This window comes from Tyto alba, unplaced genomic scaffold (genome assembly GCF_018691265.1).
Source record: "Tyto alba isolate M040663 unplaced genomic scaffold, T.alba_DEE_v4.0 Super-Scaffold_7, whole genome shotgun sequence".
Taxonomy (NCBI): Eukaryota; Metazoa; Chordata; class Aves; order Strigiformes; family Tytonidae; genus Tyto; species Tyto alba.
The window spans coordinates 7,395,871-7,417,145 of record NW_024881328.1 but is presented as its reverse complement, the minus strand read 5'-3'; the positions used below and the strand labels follow the sequence as shown (position 1 = coordinate 7,417,145).

Genomic DNA, 21,275 nt, shown 5'->3' with positions numbered 1-21,275 from the left:
TCTCTGTATCGAGGAAAAAAATATTCCATTGTGGTTTTGTAAACTGTGTTAAGAGTCAAAGGAGTGTGAACTCAAACCTTCCCTTGAAAAGAAGAATCCCCCCAGCGCCGGCACAGGACCCCCATAAGGCGCAGAAAAACATCTCTGTGTTTGGAGTGGCAGAACACACTGTGAGGGGGCTGGCAGTTTGTCTAAGAGAATTTTTTATGTATGGTCGCCTCTTGCAAGCATTACAAGAGCTCTCCGCACAGCCCCACCAGCTCTGCCTCTTCTCGGCTACATCAGGCCATTGAATTTGTCCTTGTCTCTGCCTCCTTCCAGTGTGAGCCCTTCTTGTTGCTCGGGATGTACCATGGGGTTGTGCTACCTCCCACATCAGCCTCAGCCACCCGCTTGCTCCCCTCTTCCCCGCGCACCTTGGGGGAAGTCCCACGCTGCCTCCATGCATGGACAAAGCTTCCTTCTCTAGATTCTTAAAGCATTACCTTACCTTCTTTCAAATATCATTTTAAGATGATATCCTTCCTGGCGTTAGCCTGACAATTCATGAGACTCCTGGTTTTGGTAAGCTCTTCTCATTACGTTCCCTTCCATATGTTCCCTCCTTTCCTCTGCCTGTGTCCTGCTTGGCAAAGGCTGTTGTGGTCTTGCCATTCTTCCAGTTCTGCAAAAGTGTTAATAATTATTTATTTCAGTGTCATTTTTTACTGATGGTTTAGCTGATCTTGTCCATGTGTTGGCACACCACAAGTAAATACAGGTCCTTTCCCCAGTATATAGGTGGTTCTGCAGCTATCAGTTCCTATTTCTGCTCCCCTTCCTCCTTCATTTACCATAAAGCTAAAGATGGATGATTGATGACCCTCATTGGCTTTCCTGGCATGGCATTTCCCACTTTTTCAGGACAAACCCAAGGATGTCACATCTAGTTAAACAAAAGTTAAACAAAATCTAAGCACCTAATTTACCACTGGCTGGCTGCTTATTCCTGTAGGAAGACACGAAGGAGGGGATAGAAAGGGCAGGCAGCAATATTATTTATACGAGTGGGTAATTAACCGTAGAGAGGCTGTTTAGCAGCTCCTGACTTTCCCTGATGTGTTGCTCAGGTAATAATGAGATGGAGAAAGCAGAGATAGCTGAGTATTTTGCTTCCCATGCGATTTTTCATGTGCATCTTCCAGTGTTGATAGAAGAAGTAACCTCGCTGAATTGACAGCAGTAATGTATAGGACTAGTTAAAGAATAGGACTAGAGTGCTGAGCATGACAAGGGAAGAAGAAATTGGAATGGCTTAGCTTCTAGGGTAGGAAAAGTTGGAGGTTAAAGCAAAAAAAAAAAAAAAAACAAACCCAAAACATTGTGGAGGTACTCCCATTAATCTTTAAAGTTGGGAGGCTGACATCCTTCCATAGGCAGTGGAAGGAGGTGAATGCCTATAACATGCCTTAACTAGAAACTTAAAGGGTTTTAATACCACCTGTTTTATTGTTATGATCCACAGTCTTATTAATGCATTTGTAAAATGAAAGAAACTGTCAGACATCAAGAAGAATAAAGGGTAGGTGGAGAGCCTAAACATCTGGTAAATGTTCTTTTCTGTTCATTTTATTCATAATTTTGGGTGGGTTTTCCCTTTCTATTTCATTATTTTTAGGCAAATGAGATTGCATTAAACTGATTTTGGAAATAAATTTGACTGCATGCTCCTTCTCTTACAGAGGTGGCTTGGTCTTTGTAATGCAATTTCTTGCATTAATGCGTGAACCTTTTTATGCATGTTTATTGCTTGTCTGCAATGCAGTGAGCTCTTCTGTAAAGATGTATCCTCAAGTGTGGATTACTAGATTAAAGGATTTGTCCATGTTTGTGAACAGAAACAATTTTTTGAGCCCTTTTTTTTTTATATTTTTTTTTAACAAGTACAGTGCTGTTTTTACTGGCCAAATGTCTTAACTTTAATAAGAGCAGCTGCATTTTCTTGTATTTTTGTATTACTGAACCTCTTGTACTTTTGACAGGGAGATAAGCATGGCAGAAAAATTTGCAGACCCAAACAGAGATCTCAGTTATTGGCAACTTACAAAACTTTGAAAATGTAGTAGGTGTTTGAAAATGTCTGATTTCATTTTTCATAGAAAGTCTGTAGGAAATAGAAAAATCCTCATAGAGGCAACCAAATATGGTTCAACCATTTTCTTCTGTGTTAAAATATGTCAGAATGATGTCTGGGAAATCAGTGTCTTCCATTAGTGCAATGCTAAACCTCAGACTTGCCAGTGGCTGACCCCAATATAATTGTACTGTATCTGCAGCAGTCAGTTGTCCTCTTGTGTGTCTCTCCCAAACCATCATCACTTCCCTTAACTTTTACAGTAAAATCCTGTCAAACTCATAAATGCCTTTTCCATTTTTTTTTATCTCTAGGGGCTAAACTTCTAGCTGACATTCTGATAGATTTTATAAGAAAATGCCTACCGAGCACATTTTTGACAGCAGTTCTAGCACCTGACCAATTAGCAGAGCTTACGGTAGGTGTCTCTTGGAGGGCTGCACAGACAGAAGTCCACTCAAGATGATAAGTTAGCAGCTACAAAACAAATGATGTCTCACGTGAGTTGGTAATTACTGGCTTCTCCATAACTCCGTGTTCCCACAGTGAAAATCGAGATGAAAGTGCTTTTTAGCCGCTGCACCAGTTTTGAAATTGCTCCATTTTCTTCTGCCTCTGAAGTTACCGCACTTGGAGCATATTAATGACGTGACGTACATGACTATCTAGACAGGGTTCATGGACCCACCATCCTTCAGCTGTTGGCTCTCTTCTCCTGGGGGATGTGTTGCTGATGGTGCACACACTGCTGTTCACAGCGCAGGATAATAAAGGGGTTTTGTAAACCACCTACAGCACCATGACGGGGAGCAGGCTGTTGCCACCAAGAGAGCAGCATCCAGTAGCACGGTGACGGTCACTTCGGTTGTTCAAACAGGAGCTCAAGTAAACGTGAGTGGCCACCCAAATTCAAAGCTACATTTATTGAAACTGGGGGCTAAAACATTTTGTCTTCAAAGGATATCTTAAAACTCGTTATGAATGAACACTGAGATGTAAGTTGGAGTGATTCTTTCAACCTCTGTAATTCTTGCACTGTCTGGAAATTGTACTGACACGTAAAACATCAAATTAACCAAGAGTTTTTTCAGCTGTGATTTCAGAGATGTTTTAGGCTGAATATTAAGGAGAAAAGAGCTGCGCACAGTGAAATAATATCCCAGGTGACCTGATGAAAGCCCTACAAATAGCTGTTTGAAAATAAGACTTTGCCATACTGAAGCTGATACTGTATTGAACTAGCTGGAAAGTTATATTGACATTATTCAAGACCGTTTTATCTCTAGTATTTGTGATTCTAAGCTGTGCATTTATTAGATGTTGCTATTGGGAAAATAGACACCTATTATATGTTCCTCTAAGAAGGGACAGCCATCCAGGATTCAGCACGTGGCCAAACCAAAAAAGAAGAGAGAAAACTAAGTTTCACTGGGAAAGTGGGGCAAAAGATGAAGAAAAAAAAAATATGTATTATGGAGGTGGCTGAGTGGAATCAGATAATCTAAAGACCAAAGATCACCTGCTGAACTGAATAAATAATTCAGCAAGACCCTTGATCCTCAGGAATCCTGGGCTGGGTTGACGACCGAGCTCTCCCAGTCCTTGCCTGCTGATGTGAATCGATACCTGACAGCTCTGCTGCTGCTGTGCCAGAGTCTGGGATCACCCCCAGCTGATCTTGGCAGTCTCCATAACTTGCTTGTGTTGTCCTGGTACAGCCATAATTTCACAATCTCTACAGAGAAATGTACAGCAGCCTAAGGAGAGCTAGGTCAAGCAGTAGAGGCTAGTCATTGGATTTCTTCTGACTTCCAGGAAACCTTGGATGTTTCATTGCCTTCAGGTTTCTGAAATCCTGTGCTGTGATGAATCTTGGTGGTTGGCAGACCAAGTAATTCTGGAAAACCAGCCCATATATATCAAACACTGATTACAGTAAATACTTTCAGACGATTGTCCCAAATGGTGTATTGAAGAAGGAATGGGTGAAGGAAAGAATGAGTCCCTGGATATTTCTCAGTCTCTATCACATTATCAGAAACATTCAAAACCAAGAAGTGTTGGACAGAGATAAGGGACACTTACACAGGAGCCTTTACGTTGCAAGTGATAATCTGCTGGAACCTGAGAGAAGCTGACCAGTTTAATCTTCTTAGGTTTATCTCAGTGAAGAGTAAAAACAGTTATGCAATATTGAGATACACAATTCCAGTTTGTGGGAGGATGCAGATAAAAGCAATATGGAGCATTCTAGAAGCCAATGTGGCCCAATTAAAAGAAAACACTGAACTTAATCCCATAAAACTCAGCTCAGTGGTTCTTTGCTAAGGCAGCAGAGTCCAGTGTAAACAAGTTAAATATGCTGATGTAAAACTGAACTGTGTAACAAAGATAGATAGAAAGCTTGCCTTCCCCTTTACTGCATGGGATGAGCACAATGCATGGGCCAGTTAGCGAGGGGAGAGCAAGCAATGTGGCGTTTGACTGGTATGTTCCCATTTTCCATCAAAGTCTGGATAAACCTGTGTGTTTAAAGGCTTCAAGGTCTTGAGTGGGCTGGGGTCATACAGCCCCTCTGTGCTGCCCAGGCTGTTTCTGAATGGGAGTTTGTGCTGTATTTAACACCAACTGTATCGCCCAGCTGCTAGGGGAGTGGGAAGAGCCAAATACTGGCATGAAAATGTGTCTGGGGCTGAGGGTTGTCTACAGGGGGTTCATAACAGTTCCTGAACACACAGAGGGTGTAAATATCAAAGAAAGATAGTATTTATACAGCATGGGGCCCAAGGGTGTAGCAAGGGTAATGGGGTGGAATTAAAAGAGTAGAGATAGAGGCTTACTATAAGGAAAAATCTTCCTAGCTAATCAACCTATACAATGCCCTTTTCAGATGGGGGAAGCTATTGAAATGGGAGCAAACTAATTCTTCCTTCAAGAGTTTCTCAAGTTCATTAGGTGCTACCAGAGGCCCAGGTGTGGATTACTGCTGTGTGTAATTCTGCTGATGGAGTGGAGCTATGGAGAGGAAGAATAACCATGTAAAGCTGTAAAGCACATGTGGGAACGGCCCCATTATTTCTGCCGTGTCAGATGAGCGGCCACATGGGTAAAGCTACGCCATGTTCCCTTGCTGAGCTGTGCTGTGTACAGTCTACAGTAGCTTATCTTGAGGTACGTTTGTTCGTGCTGCAACCAGAGCAGATTTAAATGGAATTTCACAAAGAAAAGAGTCCGAAAGAGATAGTACAGCAGAGAAAAGTCTGAATGCTTAGTAACACATTGCTTTGGGAAAACCGAGAAAGGTAGACTTCTGTAAGCATTCAGTCCAAGGGGGCTAATTCCCAACAAAAGTATGCATTCTTATCATTAGAATTGTTAAAAATGTCATTTGTTATAAGTAGATATGGTATAAAAAAGTCTGACTGCATGTATTACTGCACCCAGCAAAGATAATCTTATCTTACTGTATCCTGTGCTGGAGACCACCAGGGTCTTCCTTCAGTACCTTACCTAATTTTCTTTAAGCCTCCCATGGTTCTTCCCTAAGGAAAGGGATATTTTATCCACTGTGACATCTAACCTCATCCTCAAGAGGTCTTAAAAGAACAGCCATTAAAACAGAGTCAGTTATTGGTGTTTTCTCTGCCCTGGTCCTCACTACAGGTGATGGGTCTTGTTGATGCTGGGAGTGCAAAAAACTTAAAGACACTGATTTTTGGAAAGCATCAAAGCATCTTTTCCTGTAGGCAGGTAGGAGAATTGAGGCCCCTTTCTCTCAGGTTGACCATGTGAACGCCATGGTTCCTCATGCTCTTTTGTATGTGCCAACAGCTTCAGGTTGCTGCTGCTTTTATGCCAGATCTAAGGGGCTGCAGTGACAGTGCTGGGCTGCTCTGACAGCCTTCCACACCGGAGAGACAGCATTTCTGAGTACACGTTCCCATTTTTGGGTGGAAATCTCAAGTGGTAGCAGCAGGGACAGCTCAGATGACTTCTGCATGTTGTGTAAAACCATGCAGTTCCTGCCCAGTGTGCAATAAGGCTTTTTCCTTAGTTGCTTTGTTTTCACTCTTCAGTGTTCAGGTGCAGCCGTAATAATTTTCTCCGGATGAGTGAGGAAGAGAGATCCCCTCTCCTGTTGTGTGGGAAACCTCAGCTTGGAGATGTTCATGAAGGGCCAGCTGGCTGGTGGTGCACTGCGACCGCCCGCTTGTGTTCCTCATGTTTAACAAGAGTATGTCCTCTGCCAGAGCCCTCTGTCCAACACATGAGGAAGCCAAAGAGAAACAGAGAGGCATCAGTTTTGTGGTCTGGGTTGTTTATTTTTAATATCCTGAGTTTTGCTGACCATTACGGTGGTAAACCTGGTTTGGTTTCACCGGTGTCCAGCTTTTGTCTGAATTACAAAGTCAGTCATTGCCCTTGAGAAGCACTGTTCACACTATTTAAAAGGGAAACATGTTACCTCAGGCTTCTGTTTTCCTCTAAATTGTAATGTCTTTTGGTTTTATTAAGAAAAATATTCTGTGTCTAAAGATACACAAGTACAAATACCAGTTTTACTCAGTTAATTGTTTTTCTTTTCATCTCCATGGTGCACAAGGGAGAATTTGTTTGGCACTGTTCCTCTCTGATAATTTTTGTTGGTATAATAGAAGGTAACAGGAGGCAGCTGGATTATTCCATTATACCACCTAAAAAAACCCACAACCCAACCCAAACTATTATTAATACCAAATGCAGTGAATTTTTCAGTGATTTCTACCCAGGGTGTATTTCTCTATACCCATCTGAACCAATGTGCTGTATGTCGGTCCTTCACAGTGTAGCCCTGTCAACATTTCGCGATCAAAAATGTTATTTGCAAACTGTCTGATGTCTATATGATAAACGCTGAGCGGAATTTAATGCCGCGCTTAAGTATTTTTAAATACAACTTTGAGTGAGCAATTACTTTCCTTGCTGTCTAGTGTTCATCTGTAAGTTATTTATCAGTCTAAACGAAAAGACAGTGAAATGTGGATTGTTTCCCAATTCAGCGTACATGGACAAGGAGGATTTGTGTGCATAGCCTGTTGGCTCAGCAGGGCAAAAGCAACTGTAGAAATATATGTGTCTGGACCCTAAATGCCGGTGTGCAGCTGCACTGCAGGAGAGGCTTTGATAAAAAGCGGATGGAGCTTGACTCTAACACCTGCATCGCTCGCTGAAAGCAAAGATTTCCAAAAGTCACTTTGTAAAATAAGCTGAAAATAACTGTAGGAGTGTTGACTATTGTTCATATGTAGAGCAAACGATGGCACTAATGTCAGTATTAAGCTGTCAGTTGATAAGTATAAAAGCATTAGCCTTTTAAACATTGCTTCTTTTCCAAGTATTCTGATCTATTGCATGTGTCTCACATAATCAGAAGCTGTTAGAGGACTCACCAAACCACAAAGAAACAACTGAAGTAGAGCCCAGCAGGGCTCCATGTATTTCCTATTGCAAAGTAACTTTGCAATGGCCTCTCTGCGCACCTCTGTCCTGCCTCAGACATATCTTACTTTGTGTTGGACTTTGTCAAGTGTCGGTAAAATGCAGTGAGCCTCTTCCTCTAGTATTTTCCTTTGTCTTTCCCTTGCCTTTCCCTCTTTCTGTGTCACTGACAGTATTCCTTGTTAGCACATTTCTCCTCTTTTTCTTGTTTTCACTGAAATGCATTTCTGTACAGTGAATATTTGCCCTTCTTTGCTCAAATGGAATTACAGTGGTTCTCTCTGTTTTGTTTTGCCTTTTTTTTTTTTCTTTTCGCTTTCCTCATATTTATTCTTAGTGATGTCCATGCATACTTGCATATACTTGTCCCTATGCCAGGTACCACACACTGACCTGCAGGAGGGAACGGGATGCATTGTTAAGCAAGGGGTGTTAGTAACAGAAACCAGGAAGAGCAGTTGGCTGAGAAACAAGCCAAAGACCTGGGAGCTGCTGTCCAGAGGCAGGAGAGTCCAACTTGCATTTCCAATATGCCATCAATTTTACCCACACCAGAGTTACAGCTGAGAAATGGCAGAAGTCACTGATGAACCGATGCAGCCAAGAGAGTGTTTATTTAAATAATTGCTTTTTTTTGTTTTCCTCTTCCATCCTGCATGCTACTGGCAATGTTATGAACTAGCTAAAAAATGTATTCTCTCTATTCAATTCCAGCTCCTCTCTTGACTACAGTTTAGTAGCTAGAGCTGATGCAGTAAAGAAAATATTGTCATCTTTGTGGGATCAACATTTATGGGATGACACGTGGACTGGCTGAACTTCAATGTGCTTCTGATCTTTAATGTAGAACTATTTTTTTTGACAACCTCTCAAAATGCATGTGAAATCCACACAGGCATCCCTTCAACTTTAACGTACAATTTATATTTTAAGTATGTAGTATGGGTTAATAAATGTGGTGCTCGCTAATTGATACATGATTTAGAAGTCATCTGTGGAGTTCCTCATTCAGGGATCCTAAGATCAGACGTAGACCATGATGATGATGATGATGGCCTGTTTTGGCCTCTTGTATAGCAGCATCTACTTGGCTGCAGTCAGATCCCTGCCTACCCATGGAGTTGGAGCAAGCTTGTAGAAAGGCACTCCACCTTGGCACACACTTTGGCTGAAGGAGGATTTACCCTGGATAAGCTGATCCAGTAATTAATTTACTTCATGCTTAAAAAGTTCCCTCTTTTTCATAACTTGAATATGAATTTGTCTAACTACAGCGCTCAGCCTTGGGAACATATATCTTTACCTGTTAGCTTAAAATGAGCTCTTCTAAGAGAAATCCTCTCTGTATATTCCGAAAAATGATCAAGTCTCCTCTTCCCCACCTTTGTCCTGAACCAAAGAGGTAGGTTTCTTTATTTTGTTATGTTTAGGCAAGTGGTTTTGGACCCTGAATTATTTTCCTGGGTTTCCTTTAACCACTCTGTTATTATGAATGTTACTTTTAAAATGAGGAGCTAGGACTGTAGGCAGTGTTACAACAGTGCTGCTAGTATTTAATATAATGGTAATTCCACCGCCCTAATCCTGTATGAGGTATAAGAGAGTCCCTGGTTTCCAAAATAAAGTCTGGCAGTCTGTGATTTATTCAAAGCAGCAGTGAATTAGCCAGCACAGAGCTCAGTGATGCTGCAGATAGATGGTTTCAAGCTGCTGGAAGATCTCTTTAAAGCTCTCTCAGGTGTCTTTCTGCTGCTCTGCATCTGGTATGATACAGCAGAGTTATTTCTTTTTATGACTCTGTATTGCTATTTTATCTGACAATGATGCCATGCTTCGTTGACAGACCTGCCATCGTATAGATTGTCACTAATTATACTGGTGTTGTAAGTGTTTAATTGTAAAGCAACAGTGGAAATGCCACCGCTCACCTTAGCAATTTGATTCTGGACTCATTAATCTTACTGTCATCCATTGGCTCTCAGTTGGTTCAAATTCTTCAAATTTCTCGTAAAGTTGGGTACGTGCATCTGGACATGCTTCCTGAGCTGAATCCATGCCATAGCTGAAGTGGTACTTCAGTGTTTTACAAACTCTACATTTGTCTTGTCTTTTTATGATATTACTGAATCACATTCTCTTTATGGCTCTCTACAATTTCTGGATCCACGGCAGTGTTACCACTAAGGGGCTGGTTGTCTCTCATCCTGTGTTCGTGCTGTTGGCTGGTTGGTCTCTCATCGCTGTGGTTCTGTAATTCTCTTTCAACCCATTTTTTCAGTCCATTTCTCCAATTCATAAATCCCATTTTGAAGTTTCTTCCTGTCCTCCAATTGCCTCAGTGCTCCTCTCACCTCAGCAGCATCAGTAAGAATCATTTTCAATCCATCAGCCCCGAATTAATGAAAACAAGGAGTAAGACTGGATACAGAACATAAAGCTCTGCAGAGCCATGTGTGAGGTTTCTTGCTGGTTTTACACTATTAAGTATTCAAAGTACGATTTTCCAACATTGTGGTCCCCGAGTATTAGGTTCATCCAGACCATATTTCCTCAGCCTGAGAGGTAGTGTGAAAGGCTTACTGAAGTCAACATAATACCTGCCATTTCATCCTTATCCACAGCATCTGTTATCCTGTTACCGAAGAACATCAGAATGATATCACACGGTTTGTTCTTGACAAACCCATGCTGCCTGCTACTCATCTCCTTGTTATTTTCTGCTGCTTACAGATCATGTCTGTAAGAAAATATTCTTCCAAGAATAAAAGTTTGTCTGCCTGCTATGCAGTTCACTGTTTTTTTTCCCCCTTTCCTCCTCCAGCTCTCTCGCATTGCATCTCCTGCAGGATGCTGGGCAATCTTGTCTCCATCATTCCTAAATAACCCCATTGACCCAGATGTTATTTCAAGTGTCTCTTCAGGTTTGCCCTCCTTATTGCTTAAACTTTCTGAGCCAGTGCCCATCATAAACAGTTTGTTTCACCTTTCTTTCCCTTCATCCTGTTGGTGATCTTTCATTTCCTACCATTCCCTCTATTGTAAATTGCCTGGTTTTAGTGTTGGGCTTTCTCTGTGTGGTTCCTGCAATGGGTAATGCCATTTCCCTTTTCCTTATTGCTTTGACTCTTCAGGTCCTTTCAGATCTGCCATTCAACTTCAGTTTCTTGTCTCTGCCTTTTATTTTTCCTCTTTTTTTTTTAATCTGCTATGGGCTGTCTGAATTAATACTTTAGTTTAGACCGTTTGTATGATTTTTAAATTACTGTGTCCTCTAATTTATACCATGTGCTATTTGCCTTGTTGCTTTATTTAATTCTCTAAAAGGTTTCAGGTAGAGTTGTTTGTATGTGTGACACACTGCAAAGTACAGTTGTGTTGCATAGTCTCCATATGCAATTACTTTCTACATTCTCCTTTTACTTACTGTTTTGGGAAACAACCTTTTCACTCCATTATTTCCAGAATCACGGATATGTAAAGGTGGTACCCCGGGGAATGGCAGAGGTGTGAGAAGTTCTGAATCACTCGTGCCCTGACATACCCTTTCTGAATGCTGCAGTGGTACAGAGCAAGATTTGGTATGCTGGTGGTGGTTATTATGGAGTATGTTACCCACTGGTACATGAACAAATAAGGAATTATGTTTTCTGGTTGGGTTCCAATAGTCAGGCTCTCATGAACTCCTTAAAAGGAAGGTACAAAGAAAACATAACTATGCACTAGATGCTGATGTTTGCGGAGCATGGACATGTGTGTATATAGAGTTATACAGTCATTCCTGGTCGGATTTGTTCCAAAAACATCTATTTGTTTTTTATATAGCTTCTCATTAAACAGCTATATATACATAGGCACTACTGATGTACATTTTAAATAAATAGGTACTGCAGCAAAATTTCATCATGATCAATACTTTTTTTTTTTTTTTTCCCTAAATTTTAGTGATGTACCTATAAATGTTCAGACAATCCTTGCTTGCTACAGCATGACCCAAACAGTGGAAGACTTTCTATTGATTCATGTGGATTTGTACAGGTCCGTGTAGAGCATTTAATGTCAAAATGCAGGCCAATGGTAGAAATGTAGGAATCTGAAAATATATATTCCCTGCTCTGAAAGAAAGGAATGGAAACGCATAAGAAAGATACCCAGAACTACAGAGGCACCAGCTACCCCTCAAGGTAGTGGCTTGCAAGCACTTCCCTCTTATCTTTTGGCTCAGGGGATAGTATATGTGCACTCTGAAGAAGGTTGGGTAGAATTTAACTTTTGGCTTAAGGGAGCCTTTAGTTTATTAAATATGGATGCTCTTGCTCGGGAGCAGTTGCAGGTAGAAATATGGTTTCTCTCTGCAGCACATCACTTTTCTTGAACGTACGCATTTGGGAAAGAAAACTTGGTTCTTCTGTACCTAAATCTTTTCTGTCTGGATCTGCCTATAAGAAATATCAATAAAAACTGTCAGATCGTAACGATTGCAGGATTTCTAAGTGTGCAGTGGTGTGATTGTAGCTGCCTTCAAATCTGTGAATTCATCTGCCTTGTCACGAGGCTGGCCTCTCAGCAGCACAGCTAGGAGGTCTGCATTACCTGTAATTATACAGGGAAAATTGCTCGAGTTAATGCCATGTCTAAACGCAGTACTAACATCTGCCTGTCTTGGCAGTAAGACAGCTACCACAAATATGCGATGCAACAGGCTGTCAAATATCCTGGCTTCTGCAGTAACTTGCTCTTCTAAGAAAATTTTTCCAGCTCCAGTTACTAATCAGGCTGTGGGTGATCTTTCTGAGCTCTGAAGCTATGGGATCTATCACTCATCCATCAGTGTCTGTCCTGCTCTCCCTAAGAGCGTCCCTTTCTGTCTGGATGCTGCTGAGGAGGAATCAGACCTGCTGCTGGGCAGACTGGGGGGAGAGCGACAGTCTCATCCTAACGAAACAATCAGGTTATGAGCTGGTTTGCATTTCAATTCCTGCTTTTGCAGGAACCTAAAACTGGATTGTTTCTTGCCGTGACTGCGGGAAGCCCCAGGAGCAGTTTGCAGTTCTCTCTGCTTCCAGCCTTTGGTGTAGTCTCATGGAAGTGTGTTTCAGAAAACATAACTTTCAACTGCCTGACACTTCCCAGACTCTTCTATTTCTTGGCTATAAGCGCTATCAATCAAATTGTTCTTGTCGACTAAGTGGTTTTAAATCCTGTGTGGAAAAATTGTCAGTCCAAGATCATACTATGTAAGGACAACTGTGTGACTGCTCTGCCATGCTAATTCATTCTTGCTTATGATGTGAAAATAAACTGATAGAATATCAATTTGAAGTTTTTAGACCTTGAAATTATTTAAAACCTCTTAAAGGAAAGACTAGGGCTGAAACTTTGTCTCCGAGGCATCATTTTTAACTTAACAGTAAGCTCTGATGGTCTTTTCTTTAAATTGCTTATTGTACAGATGCCTACAAAGAAAGTGCTTCTTTGGGACTGTTTGTGTTTAGTACCGGCATTTATTTCATTTCATGTGACAGATGACTCGGCTTCTGGATCTGGTAGCAGCTTGCTCCTCTCCCACTGGGGCGGGCCTTTGACCTGCTGAAACGCTACGATTGGGTTTGGGAGCCCAGGCTGGTGGGGCAGAGCCCCCCGGGCCCCCGTGGCTCCTGGCGCGCGTCTGCGTTGGCTTCGTTCGGCGTTTCAGTGGGATAAGAGGAGTGGGAGCAGTGCTGCCCGGGCTCTGTTAGCCAACACTGGTGTTCAGGTGCCGTTTCACTGAGGCTGCCTGTGGGCGGCAGGACAATTTGATATGGACTTAAATAGCGCAGCTCCTGCACTGCTGGGGGACCCCCGGGGGTCTTGGTGTCAGCCACCCCCCCCCCACAGCCCTCCTTGTCTGTAGGATGGGCATGCGCTCTATGTCCATGTTGCTGAATTTTTATCATTTAGTTATTTTTTCTGCACTCAGATCTGCTTTGAGTTATTGATGGTGTTCATGGAGATCGGGTCCCACCCGATAAAGGCCAGCGTGCCACCAGGCATGCCTTCTGTGTGTCGTCTCCAGGCGTGCCGCCCAATTAAGATTTAAATGTCTGAAAGCCTTTCATATCTGTTGTGATTGATATTCCGTAATTGTGGGGTTTCTCACCGGATTTCAGGTTAAGCTTCATAGATTTTTTTGATTTTTTTTATTATCCTAAGGCTTTGATTGTGAGACACACTTAGGAAATCCTGGAGGACTGCTGAATGAAGCTGAATGAACTCCGCTTTATTCTTCAGCACAGTCATGCTTTTTATTCACTCATAAATAAATGTGTGATTTCTGCTTGAGAGATTTTATTTTTTTGAAAGATGGGGAAATCAAAAAATTGAATGCAATCTTACATTGTGGCAATTTTATTTTAAGCAGATTTTCTGCTTTTTTTTTTTTTTCTCTTCACAGTATTATCATACAGCAGCTAAACTAATGAATATATAATTTTCTTTCCTTTCTGCTTGTCATGCCCTGCTAACATGGACATCTACAAAGGCTCAGGTTGGTGTTGCAATCTGTCTTCATCTTATCTTATTGTTCTCATTTAGTAAAAAGGGGCTTCGATGTTGTTCTTCATCAGTCAGCTTTTTTTCCCTTCCTCTCTTTAAAACTGGATCCAACATTATTACTGCATAACAGCTTCATCCAGTGAGGTGCCACATTTGTTTGTTACCCCTGAAACTATCCTTCAACTGCAGCAAAATATGCTGTTTCAGAAACACAGGACATTGATTTATTTATATCTACTCAAATTTGCTATGCTTGCCTAGCTTTGTGACAGGGAGACAGCAGAAGCTACAGCACCTACAGCTTCTGGAATCAGCAAAAATGCACTGAAACTCCCACTAACGAGTTTCTGCCTTGCTTTAGACCCCCATATTTGACAACATAGTAAAATGACATTTGTTAATATCTCATCTAGATTCAGTATTTTCTTGGGAGTGAAGAAACATAATTAAAAATAAAATAAAATAAAAAGCAGAGCCACAGGAACTGTCCATTTGTGACTGTATTCACATATCCCCCATTCACACTTTAACATCTCCATTTTTTTGTGTAACTCTGAGACTAAATTATCTTACCTGAGTAATTCAGGTAGAAATAAAAATATCCAGTATCTGCATGATATCTGCAGGGTTATACTCCGGGCTGTGTTCTGCTGCTCGAAGGCTGTAGTGACGACAAAACCTTGAGTAAAGCCAGGGAGGCAGGTTTGGGGCTGGGAGATGTGCATTCTCCCTTATTTTCTCACATCAAATGATGCCAGCTTCTTATTTTAACCTCCAGGAAGGAGCCCTCACGCTTTGCCGTATTACAACTTGGTGTTTTTAATGCCTGCACCAATCTTACAGAAAATAAAACTTCTTACTACTAGTAAATATGAATTAATAAACCTTGCTGAGCAACATGTTAGTTCTGTAAGTGTGAACTTTAATGACCGGGGTTCGACAGAGCTCACTTCAATTAATTTTTTAAACAAGGCATTTTCCACTCATTGCACTTAAGAATTTGAAATACAGCTTTATCTGTCTTCACATATTTAATCATCCATTAGAAGAAAATAAGGGATTTACTAGGAGCATTTTGTGAAGTCCAGCAAAAGACTAGATACAGTAAAAGCATCTAAAGGCCATGGTGAGGGAAGGCAGAGCATCCAGATTTCTTTATATCAAGAATACTCTGCTGCTTTCCTAATTTCTCCTCTTTTTCTTTTCCTCATTTTACAGCCAGAATTTTACAATGCTGCTTTTTTTTGATGGCTTCATCCTGAAATGTCTTTATCTGAACTTTTCAGCATCTGATTTTAAGCTGAGATGTCATCCAGTTAGAACAAGAAATAGGGCATTTCCAGATTCAGTCCCCCACTCCCTGAGGGCTCCCTCGCCAGCCCCTGATAAATTACTTAATTCTTCATCCTCAGTTTTCTCATGTGCAAATTAGGATTAAAGTTGAGTGGTTTTGAGGGTCGGGTTAAAATAGGTAATCAAGAGCTGGGGAAACCAGAGGATTGATAATTGTTTTTACCCTTCCTACTCTGTGAAAATAATTTTTCAGCAGTGTTTTTGAAGGCTATTTCCACAGCTAGTCTCTTAGAGAATGCTGAAGGATCTGTTTCTGTAGGGGCTTCCATACTGCCCGCAGGGCAGAGATTGGGAATTGGTATGTCTTTCTGTCTGTGCTATAATAATTATTGCTCTGACTCTTAACTCATATTTTATACTTAGAATAAAATTGATCTCATCCTTTTGCCAGCTACAAAGTTTTAGGCAGGTCTAGGTTTTCTATAAACTTGGTTCAATGCCAGTGGAGGCTTTTCATAACCTTAGCAAAGGTCTAATTGATTTTCTTTTTTGCCTTATCACAAAGGAGGTAAAAAACACTCCTTTGTCTCGGGTGTAAATGAAAAGTAAAAACGCTGAATTTGCTTCACGAATATTTGTGCAGGTATCTGCCAGAGACATAAAAAACTCAGGAATTCCAATTATTTTAGAATTCTTACCATATGCTGATCTATTCAAACTTTTCTGCTGTAAGTCATTCTTGAGCAATATTTTTTAAATTTTGATGGCTATTTGCAGCATCCAAATGCCTAAAGACAAGTATTCATCAGTGAAACAGCTGCTTTGCAAAATCCAAATTGCTTGAAAATTAATTGTTCAGTCAGTTTTAATATTGGTGAGCAGTTAGCATATTTCTGGTGATTGTGATCAATCTATAAACTAGCATGAAACAAAATCAATTTTATTTTAAAGAGGACTATTTAATGTTAAAATTTTAATGAGGTCCTTTTTGTGATGTAGTGTTTGTTAATGTGCAAGTACTTGTCCTTCAGATACAGTTAATTAGGTAAAGCTTTCAAATGCATGCTTAGATTTGCCAAATCAAACATGCACTTAAGTAATTAACAAAGTAGTCCATTTTGAATTCAGTTTTAAAGAATTAAATAAAAAAAATAAAATATTAGAAATAATATGTTTTGGATTAAATGGAATGTGAAGCCAGTATTAGAGCATTATAAAAATTATTCAGTTAATGTATGGGCACCTTACAACCTAAAAAGAGATATAGATGAGCTAGATGGAGACAACATAGAAGTCACATTTGCAGGTAATTACAATGGATGGACATCTTTGGAGCTGTATTTCCTACTGTGCTCTGGATCCATTTGTGTCAGGCTGGTTGCAAGAGGAGTGCTGGCTGTGGTCCAGATTTTAAAAAGTGGTGGCCATGATCTGGAGGAGGAGGAAAGGACCACTTTTGCAGCATGACATCCCACTGATGTCTCCTCTTGCAGCCTGGATATGCAGGGAACATAAAAGTAGCAATGCAAAAAGTATTAAAAGTGAGCAAATTGCTGGCCAGACTCTGAAGGAGTGGTTTTAATATCTGCGCTTGAATTTCCTTATCAGCAAGTGTCTTTGCAAACCAGAGCAAATCAGCTCTGCTTCCTATATGAGATCTTTTCTAGATTTGGTGTTACTCGTGATGGTCTCCATAGTTTAAACGTAGGTTGCTATCTGCTTGGTTCTGGGTGTTTCAATGTGTATTAGGTCTAATCTAAAATGAACTTACCTTAGCAATGAATGTAACCCATTTTTATTAGAAATTAATAGCACAGACATTTTCCTCAGGGTCTCAGGCAAATACTATAGTGATCAGTTTGGTTGTTCTAATATAATAAGCAGATATTGACTTTAGTTGAGGTGAACACCAATATTTACTGTCTTGAAAGCTAAAATATCGACTGAGGGAAAACCAGAGCCAATATTTACCTTGAAGGACAGTAAATCTTGATGTTCACTGAAATATGAAGTCACTATGATTTTCAGAAGTGTTGAACCTCATTCTAGTTTACTCTGCAGGTGGTCATCAGAAAATCTACCTGAAGTATAGGTATGAATTTCTTTTAATGAATCACATCAGTTGAGCAAGTGCGCTTGTTTCTCTATGTTCTTTGCAAGGTCAGTATTTTTCCTGACCTACATTTAAATAAATAAGTTACAGAACATTATAAATCACACCAAAGCGCTCTGGTGGTTAGATATTTGGACTTTTCATTAACATGCAAGTATCAGCTATTAAAAGAGAAAATAAATAGATTAATTTTTTTATATATTGTTGAAGTAACTGTTGACATCAATATACTTTAGCAAAGACTCAGGGTTTGCATGGGAGTGGCTTCCTTTATTAGGACAAGCCTATAACAGTTTGTCTCCTAAAAAGTAGCTTTTCTCCTTCTTCCCTTTAATTTATTTAGAACTGTGCCCACCAACTTGATTTTAGGATTTAGTTGTTGATATATTCCAGGCTAATTGTGGGTACAAAGAGTGATGCGGTGATCCTATGAAAGTCAGTGGAAAAACTCTCATTGACTTCAGTCAGACATCATTTCACCCCTTGCTTCATTGAACCCAAAATCCAGCATGTGAATACAAATAAAAATTGAGGGAAGCAGTTACTTTCCTAAAATGCTGTAAGTATTTTGATTGTGTTTATTTCTTGAAAGGGCTAAAGGGAAGGCACTAAGGGATGGAGCCAGGCCGGTGCCCTGAGTAGTGAGCTCTGCAGCTCCGTACAGGTCAGGTGTCTGCAGCTTCCAATGTCTTTCTCCCCCCTGAGCAGGGCAGAACTATGGGCCCCTGTGCCCATCGCTTGGTCTTTGTTTAGTTTCCGTCCTTCAGGAGATGGACTGTGGTAGTACAGCTCCGTACGTGTCTTAGGTGGCTCAGTCTGATGGTTTTTGTAAATGCACTCTCCTAGTGGGTTTGCGTAAATTTGGGGAAAGGTGAGCATTAAGCAGATTATTTTCAAAGGAACTGTTGTCTATGTGCTTGGGAAGAGAAGTGGCATAGCTGGATGAGAGACTTCTGTATCTGCAGCGGAGGTAGCAGATGAAAAATGTGATGTGGGTCAGGATGCTGGGACTGTGTCTAATTGGCAGCTTGGATGCACTCTGTGTTGCAGCCGGAGGTCCACGGGAGCACATCCCAGCCCTGTCCAGGCTCAGGCACTTTGGTCCCTGGGTTGGGTGAAGAGTGAGGATGCCACATCCAGTCCCAGGCTCTGCTCAGGGTCGGGACAGGGTGCTCCCATGGACCCAGGAGGTGGGAAGTGATCCCAGGTTCCCCTGGTTGGTGGGACCCAAAGAACAGCAAGGCTTAGCCAAAATCCTTTGAAAGTGCAAAATCAAGAACATCATCTGTTTGACCTCCTTAAGTACCACAGCTGTTAGCAAAAGATAGGAATTAAAGGCTTTAAGGTTTGTTGGGCTTTTTTTCAAATACAAAAAAAGAGGAATTGGAAGTGATTGAACACAAATGATGGCAAGCCAAGAGAGAGAAATGAAAAGAAAACATTGTCCTCTGGAGGAAAGGAATTCGTGCCACATCTCCGTCGTTTTTAAACACAAAGATACAGTCACAAATTATATTCACAGCTTCCAAAATGCATATCCACAGAGTTTCACCCGTGGAAATGCTGCATCTCTTTAAATCCCATTTAAAAGTGTAATGGAATCTACCGATACATGTTGTAGCTTGCTCAGAAGTAGTCTGTCCCTCCAAATGAAGCATGGTGGTGATTTACACCTTCCCAGTGTCTCAGAGGTGCTACTGGAGCTGTCATTGCTTGGTGCTGGTGCAGGGCAGAGGAGAGGTTGTTCACAGACAGGACAGGCGGTGGTGTCAGCACAGTGACTTAGGAAATCAGGTCATATGTGCCCTCCCTCCTCTGTCACCGAGCAGGATGTCTGTCTGTTGGAGGAGGAGGAGGAGAGCTGACGGGGCTTCACGTGTAATTGTACCGGCCTGACACAACTAGACAGCAGAACACAAATACTCTATTAATGGATTTATTATTGCGATCCTGCCTGCTCTCGAGAGAGCGCATTTGAAGTATCACTTCACATCACGTGTATTTGTATCACTGCATATGGAATCTCTGTTTTGTCCTCGCATCTATCCTCAGACACATCTCAGTTCTTGTGGCATCCCAGCCCAGCCCAAACTCTGCTGGTTTTCTTACCCAGAAGTCACATCAGGTAAATGCCACAGGAGGTCTCGACCACCAAAATGCAGTTGTGGCCAATTCCTGGTGTTGGGCCTCTACTGCTATCTGCAGGTGGGCTTTGCTGGTTTGGAGAGGTCTGAGGTTTAAGAGGTTTTAGCGCCGAGCGATGAGAGGTCACTGAGACAATGAGCCGGGATTTCCAAGCTCTTGGTCTCGCCCAAGCGAGGGGCAGAGGCCGCTGGCGGCAGGCGGGGGGTGAATGCTGGAAGGCTGGCAGTGCTCGCGCCGTGACCTGTGGGATTCACAGTGATATCCCCTAACCCTGAGGAAGGGTTGTTAATTAGAGCAAGGAGAGGAATCTGAAATCCCCAAAGCTGCTGTTTGTGCTGCGCCTGCCCCAGCTGCCCCGCTGTGCTTGTGGAGGGGCACAAGCAGCACCTGCACCGTCACCTCCCGGCCTTTCCCGACCTCATCTTTCTCTCCAAAAGTCTAAAGAGCAGAAACAGGCACCCACCCAGCTCTTAATAAATTTATTAATAAATAAGTTTTGCCTCCTTTAAGCCTGCCCAGTGAGATGTCTCCCCCTGGGCTGCAGGTTCACTGTCCCCTGGCAGCCAGTTCTTGCCAAGTTTGGCGCTTTGCTCTCTTTCAGTTTTGCCTCCCCTCTGCGACAAGGGAAACTCTGATCAAACCTTAAGCACGATTTTCCCTCCTCAACTAATCGTCTCCTGCAGACAGCAGCCTGTTTTGTCAGACAACACAGGCAGAGTGTAGTTTTAGCTTCCCCCCTCATCCCCCGTGGAGCCAGGAAACTAATAAACACTCCCTGTTTCTACATCCATCTCCTGGCTGTCTTTGGGGAACGTGAAGGCTTCGCAGTGCCTAAAGAGGGATTGTTACTCTCCCCGGGAGTGAGTGACTCCCTCGAGGGGAGAGGCTGGCTGGGGCAGGAGGGGACTTCGTGCCCGGCTTGCTCCCTTTGCTCTTGTGTACACCAGTTAATGAGCAGGGCTCCACAGCTAATTAGTGACACTTGTGGTGCTATTTGCTCTGTCTAGGAAACTTAACCTCTATATGCACTTTGTACAATACATAGCTACCCATATATCATACAGTTAGGCCAAATACCACTGCCTCAGTGTCCCGAAATCGTTAGCCCATAGTGAGGGATTGAGGGGCACTGGGATCTTTCAAGGACCTTCGTGTGGGCCCAGCGAAAGCTGGAAATGTCGCCCACCTCCTGTGCTCCCCCAAAAGGCTGCAGGGGGGGAGATGTTGTTGTACCAGACATGATTGCTGTGCGTATTTCATCCCTGATGTAGCAGCCCTAATAAATTTTGTATGCTCTTTCATGTTATTTGTGTACAGACTATGAAAAAGTATTTGTGCTTGATAATATGTGTGACAAACAGTACTAATCATAGTACTGCCTTTGCCCCCTTCGTTCCCCTCCCTTTCCCCTTTCTCTGCATGAAATGTGATGCTGTCACTAGTTCATGTCCTGCTTGCCCCCACCAGTCCTAACTTCTGTTTCATGCTTTCTTTTCTCCTTCATTTTGCACTTTTGAGCTTCTCTTACTCTTGCCTCTTTGCTACACCTATGTACAATGTATAGACAGACTCACAGTTAAAATTAGTTTCTGACATTTTCTG

The 21,275-nt window shown here is 41.8% G+C and overlaps 1 protein-coding gene across 6 annotated transcripts in view; it reads left to right on the top strand.

The window, feature by feature from the left end:
* THSD7B (thrombospondin type 1 domain containing 7B) overlaps positions 1 to 21,275 on the top strand; it is a 370,445-nt gene that overhangs the window by 309,864 nt on the left and 39,306 nt on the right. For all 6 annotated transcript variants that reach the window (XM_042808460.1, XM_042808457.1, XM_042808459.1 and 3 more), the window contains one exon: positions 14,109 to 14,114. In XM_042808460.1, the coding sequence (XP_042664394.1) occupies positions 14,109 to 14,114 (6 nt within the window). The remainder of the gene's footprint in view (positions 1 to 14,108; positions 14,115 to 21,275) is intronic.